Source organism: Mytilus edulis, chromosome 3, assembly GCF_963676685.1.
Source record: "Mytilus edulis chromosome 3, xbMytEdul2.2, whole genome shotgun sequence".
Taxonomy (NCBI): domain Eukaryota; kingdom Metazoa; phylum Mollusca; class Bivalvia; order Mytilida; family Mytilidae; genus Mytilus; species Mytilus edulis.
In genome coordinates, this window is record NC_092346.1 from 73,633,582 (window position 1) to 73,647,509 (window position 13,928).

General features: G+C 31.8%; 1 protein-coding gene across 1 annotated transcript in view; it reads left to right on the forward strand.

Moving 5' to 3' along the window:
- The window catches only part of LOC139517392 (IgGFc-binding protein-like), a 72,706-nt gene that overhangs the window by 23,798 nt on the left and 34,980 nt on the right, over positions 1-13,928 (forward strand). The window contains exons 12-18 of the mRNA XM_071308375.1: positions 1,504-1,802; positions 3,769-4,049; positions 4,446-4,669; positions 7,126-7,324; positions 8,024-8,056; positions 9,383-9,553; positions 11,826-11,996. Coding sequence (XP_071164476.1) covers positions 1,504-1,802; positions 3,769-4,049; positions 4,446-4,669; positions 7,126-7,324; positions 8,024-8,056; positions 9,383-9,553; positions 11,826-11,996 — 1,378 coding nt within the window. The remainder of the gene's footprint in view (positions 1-1,503; positions 1,803-3,768; positions 4,050-4,445; positions 4,670-7,125; positions 7,325-8,023; positions 8,057-9,382; positions 9,554-11,825; positions 11,997-13,928) is intronic.

The following is a 13,928-nucleotide window of genomic DNA, read 5'->3' on the forward strand; positions in this document are numbered from 1 at the left end:
AAAGTTGACTTTGATAAGTTTGGTTATATCTTTATGTCTTATTTAGTCATAGCTTCTTGTGTTTTCATATCTTATACATTCATTGCCTTTGATTTTTGATTACGTTCTGAAAGAATTTAAATTAAGAAAAAGCGCTCCGACCGCACATATCAAATTAAGTGTTATTTCTTTTGATGAAAGAAATACCCCTTTCCTCATTATGCATAGTCAGCCATAAAAGGCCCCGAAATAAAAATGTAAAACAATTCAAACGAAAAAACTAACGCCATAATTTATGTACAAAATAATGAACGAAAAACAAATATGTAAACACAGCAACAAACGACAAACATTGAATTAATTTACAGGCACCTGACTTGAGACAGGAACTAACAGAATGTAGCCGAATTAAGTATGATATAGGTTGCTCAACCCTTCCCTTACCTGAGACAACGGTGTAACTGTACATCAGAACAAACGGACGAGGCAGGGTACTTGTACATTCAAACAACAAAAAGCCTCTTAGTATAGATCTGATAGTACTCGCGTTGCTTTCAGCCTGTTCAGATCCAATAAGAACTTATTAAAAACATCGTCAATCTAAGACTATATTATTAATCAGTACACATCCGACATTCATTAGATGTAATGTTAACACTTCAAAAACAGTGAAAAACAGTGAAAAAAGTAACATTGTGCAATGCAACGATATTTGTATCAACAGATTGTAGATCCAGAAATGTGCATATGTATATAAAAATAATAGTTAGTAAGCTATTACTTTATTGGTAATAAAATCAATGATAATACCAATAAAAAATAACTGAGTTGAACTAGAAGTAACCTTTTCGAAAAGGTTTACCAGGATCGTATTTTAATGTCCGGTCACGGTAAACAACATTCTCGAAAAAATTAAGGATGTACTATCCCGTTTGAAATAAGTTTTCTACAGGTACAACCAAACTTCAAAACCAAGTTCTTATATCTATGCAAGAATTTAGTAAAGGTTTTAAGAAATTTGTGGTGACAAAATACCGGACTTATTAGTTTACCGTAATGACGTTCATTAAAATCCAACACTCCAGGATAGACACAGGCATAGCAAAAGAAACACCGTAAGATTGTGCAAATGGAAAATCACTATAAAAATTGGAAATTTAGTCGTAAATTTTAGCGCTGAATTCCTGTGTTAAACTGAAATATCTAAATCTAGGAAAGGACGGTTAATACCTTTTAGAGTAAATTCCTTTAGATAAATTTCAGCAATATATTGAAGAAAACTCTTCTTGATTATTTAACGAAAAAATATCATCAAGATAATGGTAAGTGTTGTTGAATTTATCATTTATTGCAATTTAGACGTGTCTTTACTGGCTTTGGTCATAACTGGCTGTTTTAATTGTGTAATGTAATCCTGTATATTCCTTTCTGTATTTTTTGGTGTTTTTATTGTGTTGCTGTTATTATGTGTGATATAAATTAAAATAAACTTGTTTTTGGCAATAATAAAATTTCATTCAACAGATTAATGGAAGGTCAGTCAGTGGACCTCAAAACTTTGAAGAACAGAATATAGAAATAACAAGAGAAGCAAGATCTATTCATATTCGACACACAAAATGCGAAATTGATGTCAGTTTTGATGGTAGACATAAAGTGATGATTCAAGCTCCATTTAGTGCATACAGTGGTCAGTTCATTGGGCTGTGTGGTAACTGCAATAGAGATAAAAATGATGACTATTATGACCGTGATGGCAATCTTAACAAACCACGTAAACTTCACTATCGTATTGGAAAAAGTTGGGAGTCACCTGGACAAAGGTAGGCAATGTATATTTAACAAAATTATGACATTGGAAAAAGTTAATGAGGAATAATAACAATTTCGAACGTCATTTGATTGTTTTTTGTCTCGTTAGAAATCATACAACGTTTTCGTTTTTATACCCCCGCTTTAAAAAAGGGGGGGTATACTGTTTTACCTCTGTCTGTCCGTCCCTTCCGTCCATCAGTCCGTCAGTCCGTCAGTCCGTCCATCAGTCCGTCAGTCAGTCCGTCCCATGAAACTTTCGTCACATTTTTCTCAGGAACTACACATCCACCCTTTCTGTAATTTGGTATCAACATTTATATATGTCAGCCATACCGTGTGATGCGTTTTCAGATTCATCACTTGACAACTTCCTGTTTACCGAACACTTGTCTGATTTTACACATGATAGCCAAGTTGAAAATTTTCGTCACATTTTTCTCAGGAACTACAATACAAGGATTTCTGAAATTTGGTTTCAGGATTTATATAAGTCAGCTATACCGTGTGATGCGTTTTCAGATTCATCACTTGACAAATTCCTGTTTACCGAACACTTGTATGATTTTACACATGATAGCCAAGTTGAAAATTTTCGTCACATTTTTCTCAGGAACTACAATACAAGGATTTCTGAAATTTGGTTTCAGGATTTATATAAGTCAGCTATACCGTGTGATGCGTTTTCAGATTCATCACTCGACAACTTCCTGTTTACCGAACAGTTGTATGATTTTACACATGATAACCAAGTTAAAAATTTTCGTCACATTTTTCTCAGGAACTACAATACAAGGATTTCTGAAATTTGGTTTCAGGATTTTTATAAGTCAGCTATACCGTGTGATGCGTTTTCAGATTCATCACTCGACAACTTCCTGTTTACCGAACACTTGCATATTTTTTACACTATTAATATTATCCACTTGCGGCGGGGGTATCATCAGTGAGCAGTAGCTCGCAGTTTCACTTGTTTGTCTTGCTTTTTTTTATAAATTGATTTCGTCGATGTACACCTTGATTAAGGGAACAGAAAAGATTGAAATTACATCAGCAAAAGCACTAAATGAATCAATGCCAGAAAACCACACATATAATCAAATAAAAGCAAATATCTAAAGGTAAATCAAATTCTACAGCAATTTTCCAAACAAAACAAACATAATAAATTATAGTTGACGCTAATGGTGTGTCTTCTGAAGTTGTAATAGGGTAAATCTAAATACATGTTTGATTTGCCTGTTTGTGTTGCTATGTGTTAAAAAATAGAAAGCCTTTTTCAGAACATAAAAATAAAAGAGGCGAACTGATATTCCCTCTCATAAATCGGAAACCGACTAACAATGCTTTCCGAGAAATATTAGAGCAAAGTAAAAATAAACACTACACAAAACACAACATCGAAACCTCAAGGTGGAGCAACACAAACTCCATATCAAATGAAAGAATATCTCATTTATGGTGCCAAGTAGCTTGCTGTTTGGTGTTAGCAAAAGCTCTGTGTTGAAGACTGTACTTTAAATATAATGGTTTACTTTTCAAATTGGGACTTGGATTAAGAGTTGTCTCATTGGCACTAATACCATATCTACTTATAAATATATATTGTAACAACAAGCACATAATATTTTATAAAGCAAAGTGTGGCCCTTTATTTTGTCGCTGAATATAAATAAATAAATAAATAAATATGTCCTTAATTCCTTGTAAAACATACATTACTATGACACTATGAAATAATAATCTCCATAAATAATAGATTATGATCAATGTAAATTAGCGTCATATCTTAGTTAACATAGTAGAACATATGTGATTGAAAATCTTATGCATGTCAAGTTTCCATAGGAACCATTTTAGTCACACAACTGAGCGACTAAAACAAATGTTTCCATTGGTAAATTGATATATGTATAGTAAGAAACAGTTAACGACATTCAGTAAGAATAGGTACAAGTTTTGAGATATATATTGCAGTTGTCCAAGTGAAACTCCTCTTGTCGATTGTACTGACAAAGCGACAAGTGAAGCCAAGAAAACAAGCAGGTGTGGACTCCTTGATTCACAAAATGGCTTATTCAAAGATGCTTTCAAAGCGGGACTTGATCTGTCAGCATTTTATTCAAGCTGTATATTTGATGTTTGCGAAAATCCTGACACAGCTTTACACTGTCCAATATTGGAGGAAGCCGTTTTCTTTGGAAGCCAGAACGGAGTGAGAATTGATCTGTCGGAGTGGAGACTCGTTACTAATTGTCGTAAGTATGGCTTACCAGTCAATGTTATTTTAAAATGTGTTTTGTTTCCTTTATTCTTTTTTTGGTAACACTTTCAAACATTAAATATTTCAGATATTTTGAATTGTTGCATACGATTCCAAATTAAGTCAAAGAGAAAATGAGAAACCACCGGACTTTTAGCCATTCGAGATCGTTTTACTTAACCTAAATTGTTGTTAAGACACTTTATTAAACCTGACAACTCATTCAATCTGTCTCTTTATCTGAATTTCCAGCATTTAACTTTTTTTTATTAATTCTTTTGGTATATTCAAAATGCACTACTAAGATTTGGTTAACCTATTTATTTCATAAAATTTCCCGCGGAACAATAACTTTTTTGTAACTTTGTTTAATTAACTTTTTTCATTGTAGCTTTGAAATGTGCTGAAACATTTGTGGAATCTGACAGTGTAACCTGTATTTCAAGTTGTATGAATACACGAGCAGATGAGAGTTCTGACTGTACAACAGCTCCATATAAAGGTTGCACATGTGAATCTGGAAAAGTTGATAAAGATGACCGCTGTGTTCCTGAAAGTGAATGTGTTGGCACCTGTTTAGTGTCGGCGGATGATAAAACATTGATTCAAGTCGAGGTATGTATCTCAGTATATAAACAAAACGGTCAAAATTAACCCATACAAACAAAAACATGTATGTTTTTACAAAACTCTCTCGGTAACGAAAACATCATCTATGATTATTCCTTTGTAAATAATTCAAAGATGTTTGCTGTAGATTGTTTTTTTTTTAGCTCACCTGGCCGAAAGGGCCAAGTGAGCTTTTCCCATCACTTTGCGTCCGGCGTCCGTCGTCCGTCGTCGTCCATCGTCCGTCGTCGTTAACTTTTACAAAAATCTTCTCCTCTGCAACTACTGGGCCAAATTAAACCAAACTTGGTCACAATCATCATTGGGGTATATAGTTTTAAAAATGTGTCCTGTGACCCGGCCATCCAACCAAGATGGCCGCCATGGCTAAAAATAGAACATGGGGGTAAAATGCAGTTTTTAGCTTATAACTCAAAAACCAAAGCATTTAGAGCAAATCTGACAGGATAAAAGTGTTTAGCAGGTCAAGATATATCTGCCCTGAAATTATCAGATGAATCGAACAACCCGTTGTTGGGTTGCTGCCCCTCAATTGGTAATTTTAAGGAAATTTTACTGTTTTTGGTTATTATCTTGAATATTATTATAGATAGAGAAAAACTGTAAACAGCAATAATGTTCAGCAAAGTAAGATTTACAAATAAGTGACATGACCGAAATGGTCAGTTGACCCCTTTAGGAGTTATTGCCGTTTATAGTCAATTTTTAACCATTTTTTGTACATCTTAGTTATCTTTTACAAAAATCTTCCCCTCTGATACTGCTGTGCCAAATTAAACCAAACTTTGCCTAAATCATCTATTGGGTATCTAGTTTAAAAATTGTGTCCGATGACCCGGCCATCCAACCAAGATGGCCGCCATGGCTAAAAATAGAACATAGGGGTAAAATGCAGTTTTTGGCTTATAACTCAAAAACTAAAGCATTTAGATAAATTTTAAACAGCAATAATGTACAGCAAAGTAAGATTTACAAATAAGTAAACATAACTGAAATTGTCAATTGACCCCCTAAGGAGTTATTGTCCTTTATAGTCAATTTTTAACAATTTTTTATAAAATTTGTAAATTTTTACTCACATTTTCCACTGAAACTACTGGGCCAAGTTCATTATAGATAGAGATAACTGTAAGCAGCAAGAATGTTCAGTAAAGTAAGACGTACAAACACATCACCATCACCAAAACACAATGTTGTCATGAATCCATCTGCTTTCTTTGTTTCATATTCACATAGACCAAGGTGAGCGACACAGGCTCTTTAGAGCATCTAGTTTTAACTTGCCTCAAAAATTGAAGTGATGAAGTTGGTCCACTCACACCTAAAATTAGGACAATGTGTGTTAGCCAATTTCAACTTACTCAGTCACTCTTGGTTTTTTATTTGGTTTTGTTTTATCCGTCCATAAAGGTTTCTAAACTGCATGAATTATTTATACTATTTCACTCTTTGGTAAGTAACACAGATGAAAGATATACATTACCGATAGGGCAACACAAAATTATAAATATATATTTGTTATCAAATGGATCTTGTATTGTAGATAAAAACGAGAGCAATTGGAAATTAAAAGAAAACGTTTAACTTTTATAAAAGTATAGCACTAGAATATAACACTATAATAGTTGTATTCCTGACTTGGTACAGGCATCTTCTTCTGAAGAAAATTGTGGATTCAACTTAGTTGTATAGCTCGCTCAAACTCTTGCTTATTTGACACGAGAATAAAATTGCATTATATTGACAACAATGTTTAAACTAAACAAACAAACATATTAGATATAATTGTCAAATATTGAGAACATATTGTGTCGAAATTTAAAATAATCATTTCGTGTCTGACGAATGGTAGTTGTACATGACTGTCCTCCAAAATATCATTTATACAACAACAAAGTTAACAAAAGAGCAAATGATATTATTAGTTACATATTGTGTTAGTGACCTAATACGGTATATATGGGGTCAGTAAATTCCATATGGGGTGACAGCGAAGCTAGTGTGAAATTTACACTAGTGACCTATGAAAATGAATAAGTCTTCAATACTGTTAGCATTAAGAAACTACTTCTATTGATCCTACAAAAACAGATGCCAACAATAACAACTTGTTAGGTTTAATGTGTTTTATGAATTTATTTCAATCTTAATCATCAATTTCTTCGTCTATTGGAACCTTTAAGATTTTTCTCAGTAGCGGTTTGTTTTTATAAAGGGACGTAACACAACTACTAACCGTGTATGAAATAAGCCCTGCCTCCCTACTAACCTAATTTGAAATATACACGGTCTCCACGCGGGCGCTTTTAACCAATCATCTTCCTAGACATGTATAGGAGGTAAGATAATATTCAATGCATCGTTTTTTAAGTTTAATATACATGGCAATACTACTATCGAATTTTGAGAAATTTGTGATAAAACTTTCCTTATTCTAACAGGTGGGCAAAACATTCCCAACGAAATCTGAATGTGGCTCTTACTATAGCTGCGTAGATGTCGAAGGAAAACCTACTGTAAAAAGTATTGTGGATGCTAAATGCCCTGGATATAGTAAGGAGTGTAAAACCATTGATGGTTCAAGAGTTTGCGAGTGTTCAGATGGATATGAAAGCGATCCTGAATCTCTAGATTGTAAAGGTATGTTCTTAAATAAGAGTATTTTGTATTTGATTTCCACTTTATTTTCTTGCATTTAATGTCCTTTTGTATTTTTTGTTTCGTTTCGTTGCAACAGACTGTAACATGCAGTTATCATTTAAATTTTTTAAATTAATTTACCTTACATTTCCAAGGTCAATAATTTTATTAACACAATTGTTGGTTTGATGGTCTGTCAAGTTTAAAGGTTAGAGAGTTTTCATAATGGATGTTTTACAAGTTTGGTGTTGTCTTATGGTTACATTAGAGCCAATTACTTATCTTCTATAACGTACGACCAAATAAATCTATATAATTTATTAACATATTTTGTAAGATCGACACGTCAGGTGTCTCATGTAAAGCAGGATTTGTTTATCTTTCCAGAGCTCCCCATCACCCCTGATTTCTGTGGTGTTTGTGTCGTACAGTCCTCAATTTTCTTTGTTATCTTTTGATACATTATAAATATACAGAAACAAGTTAAACAAGTCCTACAGGTAGTAATAAATTACATGTTTAGTTGATCGAACACAACTGACTATAGAGTCGATTACCCTGATAATTACATTAAAACAAGATATGGTATGATTGCCATTAAGACAACTCTTCACAAGAAACCAAGTGACACAAAAAAAAGAACTATAGGTCATCGATGTTTGTCTATTCATTAACTTATATTTCTGTGATATTTTTCAGCAAATTTACTTCCATTAGAAGAAAAACCAAGAAGTATGTATTTTGATATAAATTGAAGTTACGCAATGTTATTATATGACCATTTATAAATATGATACTAAATAATACCTCCAAGAGAAAAAAGATTTTTTTAATTCAAAATTGATTTCAATTTCAAAGGATATAAACAGACAGAATTTGTTTCATATATAATTCCGGCTTAACTTAGTTTGTCATACAAAACGTACAAAAGTTCAATCTTTTAAATTATTAAGCACGAAATTCTATAATCTAGTTAATGTTTCAAATTTAAAACACGTCTTTAAAGTAAGCAACAACTAGATCTACAAAACCATAAATGGAAACAAGGGTTACATACAATAGCTAAATTACACGATCTTTTGTTTGGGACTAGGACATAATAAATGGAACGCTGATTAAGTTTGTGAATCCCCGAAACCTCTCTCTAACACAGAAGAGGGTGATACTGCACATGATAAGAAAAAAACTATAACACTTTGTTTAAGATTACAAAGGTTACAACGAAAGGCCAGAACATGAGCAAATGTTAAACAATTCAGACCAGAAAACTACAGGCCTTTTTCATAACAATACAATTTATGAAAAACATTTATGACAGACATTCAACAACCACATCCATGGATTTAAATGCTCCTAACTTGGACAGTCGCTTACTGTCATATTGTTGTATCATGAATTTATGTAAAGTCGTGGACACAATTGTTTCACAAACGATTAAGATTTAGCATATTGATTTAAAAAGACTACTTCATATCATATCTTATATTTTTTTCGTGTAAAAATCAGTTAACTAGAACCATCTTCATCGTACATCGTTCATACCTATTTTAAGATGGGCAGTAGAGATAACTAAATGAGCATACGTTTAAGCCTAAACTAGCAGTAAGATAAACAGATTCCGTTTACATAAAATTACATTTCGGGTGTTGTCAACCATTTTGCCTGTAAGATTATAACAACATAAATTCCTTTTATAAATATTTTCAGATCATTGATTTAGATAAAACAAAACAATAAGTGACCCTGCATTATTAAAGCGACAAAGACACAGACGTTTACCATAGAATTTTAATTTCATTTACTACTGATTTGTTTGTGGTTTGAATATTTGACTTTGAATATTTCTGTCAATTTTGATCACATCATTTCAAATCTTCAAAATTGATAAAGATAAGATGGACATGTGCCTGTTGTTCAAGACTATTTGTTGACTTTATGATGCCTCTTGGGTGCATGTGTCATTTGTATGCTGGCTCATCAATATTATATTTCTATTCATGATACTCGTTTTGTATTTCTCTTATTACCCGAATTTCATAACAAAATTTCATTTGTCAGTTGATGGTGGTTGGACAGATTATGGAGATTGGTCATCTTGCACAAAAAGTTGTGGAATTGGAGAAAAAGTAAGAACTAGAACCTGCACTAAACCAACTCCAGCTAATGGTGGGAAAAATTGTGAAGGGAAATCTCAAGAAACGACAACTTGTAATACAGCACCATGTCCAGGTTATACACCATTATTAAATATTTAGGCACTTCAATGATATCAAAATATATTATTTAAGTTTTGATTACTTGCAGAGATATCAGAGATGACTTACATTTAAAGGTTTGTTACGTGAACTCTTTCAAAGATATTTTCAATACCGTAAGCTTTGTCAAATACTTAGAGAAAATACACTGCATTTGGCATAGGTAATACATACGGAAGTAATTAGCTCATCTCTGCATACTGTGACTGATTAGCCTTTAACTAGTACTCTTCGTACGAGTTTTGAGGATAACAATTAATCAGCGTTTTTTCGGGTTCCCTATTAAGACCAATTATCGTCTGAAAGTTTCCATTTAGATTATAATCAATTCATGACATACTAGTAGGCAAAATAGCATTGTTCTAACTGTGCTATACTCTGCAAATGCATAGCTAAGTCATCTTACTTTCCAATTACAGCAAAGTTAATAAATTAACATATTTTTCGTACTTTGTCGTTTCAAATTATGAAATAAAAATTGCTTCTCATTTTTTCGAACACTTTATGATATTATGTCTACAATTGCAACCTTAAATCAGAGTCTCAAAGTCAAACAAAATTCAATATGTTATAGTTATTTCTTTAAATATCTAAAACAGCTGAAACCTGATTTAATTTATATTTGTTCTCAATGGAATGTATTTGTCTTTGTAAATAATTTCAAAGGATATAAACAGACAGAATTTGTTTCATATATAATTCCGGCTGAACTTAGTTTGTCATACAAAACGTACAAAAGTTCAATCTTTTAAATTGTTCAGCACGAAATTCTATAATCTAGTTAATGTTTCAAATTTAAAACACGTCTTTAAAGTAAGCAACAACTAGATCTACAAAACCATAAATGGAAACAAGGGTTACATACGATAGCTAAAATACACGATCTCTTTGTTTGGGACTAGGAAATAATAAATGGAACGCTGATTAAGTTTGTGAATCCCCTAAACCTCCCTCTAACACAAAAGAGGGTGATACAGCACATTATAAGAAAAAAAACTATAAAACTTTGTTTAAGATTACAATAGTTAAAAAACAGTTATAAGGTTTTAAAGAATCCTTTCTTGTTTTGTTAAGTTATTACCAATATTTCATTATGATTTGCTGGAGCAATTAATTCATCACGTTGGTAACAGAAATGTGAATAATCTGCATTCACTGAAAAGTTGCAAAAAAAATTCACATTGTTTGTAGTATATATTTGTCAAACTGAATATTATATTCCACTATTTATTAATATCCCTTTTTAAAACAGATGAATATCAATAAATGAAGAAAACAAGCATTTTCTATTAATAATTTTTATACCTTGTTTTCTTGTGTTATAATGATATTTTTACCTTTAGATACTGATATCAGATAACTATTTACCTGATTTTAAATGACGAAGGCTTGCGCCTTTAAAGTTACAACGAAAGGCCAGGACATGAGCAAATGTTAAACAATTCAGACCAAAAAACTACAGGCCTTTTTCATAATAATACAATTTAATGAAAACATTTATGACAAACATTCAACAACCACATCCATGGATTTAAATGCTTCTAACTTGGACAGTCGCTTACTGTCATATTGTTGTATCATGAATTTATGTAAAGTCGTAGACACAATTGTTTCACAAACGATTAAGATTTAGCATATTGATTTAAAAAGACTACTTCATATCATATCTTATATTTTTTTCGTGTACAATTCAGTTAACTAGAACCATCTTCATCGTACATCGTTCATACCTATTTTAAGATGGGCAGTAGAGATAACTAAATGAGCATACGTTTAAGCCTAAACTAGCAGTAAGATAAACAGATTCCGTTTACATAAAATTACATTTCGGGTGTTGTCAACCATTTTGCCTGAAAGATTATAACAACATAAATTCCTTTTATAAATATTTTCAGATCATTGATTTAGATAAAACAAAACAATAAGTGACCCTGCATTATTAAAGCGACAAAGACACAGACGTTTACCATAGAATTTTAATTTCATTTACTACTGATTTGTTTGTGGTTTGAATATTTGACTTTGAATATTTCTGTCAATTTTGATCACATCATTTCAAATCTTCAAAATTGATAAAGATAAGATGGACATGTGCCTGTTGTTCAAGACTATTTGTTGACTTTATGATGCCTCTTGGGTGCATGTGTCATTTGTATGCTGGCTCATCAATATTATATTTCCATTCATGATACTCGTTTTGTATTTCTCTTATTACCCGAATTTCATAACAAAATTTCATTTGTCAGTTGATGGTGGTTGGACAGATTATGGAGATTGGTCATCTTGCACAAAAAGTTGTGGAATTGGAGAAAAAGTAAGAACTAGAACCTGCACTAAACCAACTCCAGCTAATGGTGGGAAAAATTGTGAAGGGAAACCTCAAGAAAAGACAAATTGTAATACAGCACCATGTCCAGGTTATACACCATTATTAAATATTTAGGCACTTCAATGATATCAAAATATATTATTTAAGTTTTGATTACTTGCAGAGATATCAGAGATAACTTACATTTAAAGGTTTGTTACTTGAACTCTTTCAAAGATATTTTCAATACCGTAAGCTTCGTCAAATACGTAGAGAAAATACACTGCATTTGGCATAGGTAATGCATACGGAAGTAATTAGCTCATCTCTGCATACTGTGACTGATTAGCCTTTAACTAGTACTCTTCGTACGAGTTTTGAGGATAACAATTAATCAGCGTTTTTTCGGGTTCCCTATTAAGACCAATTATCGTCTGAAAGTTTCCATTTAGATTATAATCAATTCATGATATACTAGTAGGCAAAATAGCATTGTTCTAACTGTGCTATACTTTGCAAATGCATAGCTAAGTCATCTTACTTCCAAATTACAGCAAAGTTAATAAATTAACATATTATTCGTACTTTGTCGTTTCAAATTATGAAATAAAAATTGCTTCTCATTTTTTCGAACACTTTATGATATTATGTTTACAATTTCAACCTTAAATCAGAGTCTCAAAGTCAAACAAAAATCAATATGTTATAGTTATTTCTTTAAATATCTAAAACAGCTGAAACCTGATTTAATTTATATTTGTTCTCAATGGAATGTATTTGTCTTTGTAAATAATTTCAAAGGATATAAACAGACAGAATTTGTTTCATTTATAATTCCGGCTTAACTTAGTTTGTCATACAAAACGTACACAAGTTCAATCTTTTAAATTGTTCAGCACGAAATTCTATAATCTAGTTAATGTTTCAAATTTAAAACACGTCTTTAAAGTAAGCAACAACTAGATCTACAAAACCATAAATGGAAACAAGGGTTACATACAATAGCTAAATTACACGATCTTTTTTTTGGGACTAGGACATAATAAATGGAACGCTGATTAAGTTTGTGAATCCCCTAAACCTCCCTCTAACACAGAAGAGGGTGATACAGCACATTATAAGAAAAAAAACTATAAAACTTTGTTTAAGATTACAATAGTTAAAAAACAGTTATAAGGTTTTAAAGAATCCTTTCTTGTTTTGTTTAGTAATTACAAATTTTTCATTATGATTTGCTGGAGCAATTACTTCATCACGTTGGTAACAGAAATGTGAATAATCTGCATTCACTGAAAAGTTACAAAAAAAATTTCACATTGTTTGTAGTATATATTTGTCAAACTGAATATTATATTCCACTATTTATTAATATCACTTTTTAAAACAGATGAATATCAATAAATGAAGAAAACAAGAATTTTCTATTAATAATGTTTATACCATGTTTCTTGCGTTATAATGATTTATTTACCTTTAAATACTGATATCAGATAACTATTTACCTGACTTTGAATGACGAAAGCTTGCCATTAAAGGTTACAACGAAAGGCCAGGACATGAGCAAATGTTAAACAATTCAGACCAGAAAACTACAGGCCTTTTTCATAACAATACAATTTATGAAAAACATTTCTGACAGACATTCAACAACCACATCCATGGATTTAAATGCTCCTAACTTGGACAGTCGCTTACTGGCATATTGTTGTATCATGAATTTATGTAAAGTCGTCGACGCAATTGTTTCACAAACGATTAAGATTTAGCATATTGATTTAAAAAGACTACTTCATATCATATCTTATATTTTTGTCGTGTACAATTCAGTTAACTAGAACCATCTTCATCGTACATCGTTCATACCTATTTTAAGATGGGCAGTAGAGATAACTAAATGAGCATACGTTTAAGCCTAAACTAGCAGTAAGATAAACAGATTCCGTTTACATAAAATTACATTTCGGGTGTTGTCAACCATTTTGCCTGTAAGATTATAACAACATAAATTCCTTTTATAAATATTTTCAGATCATTGATTTAG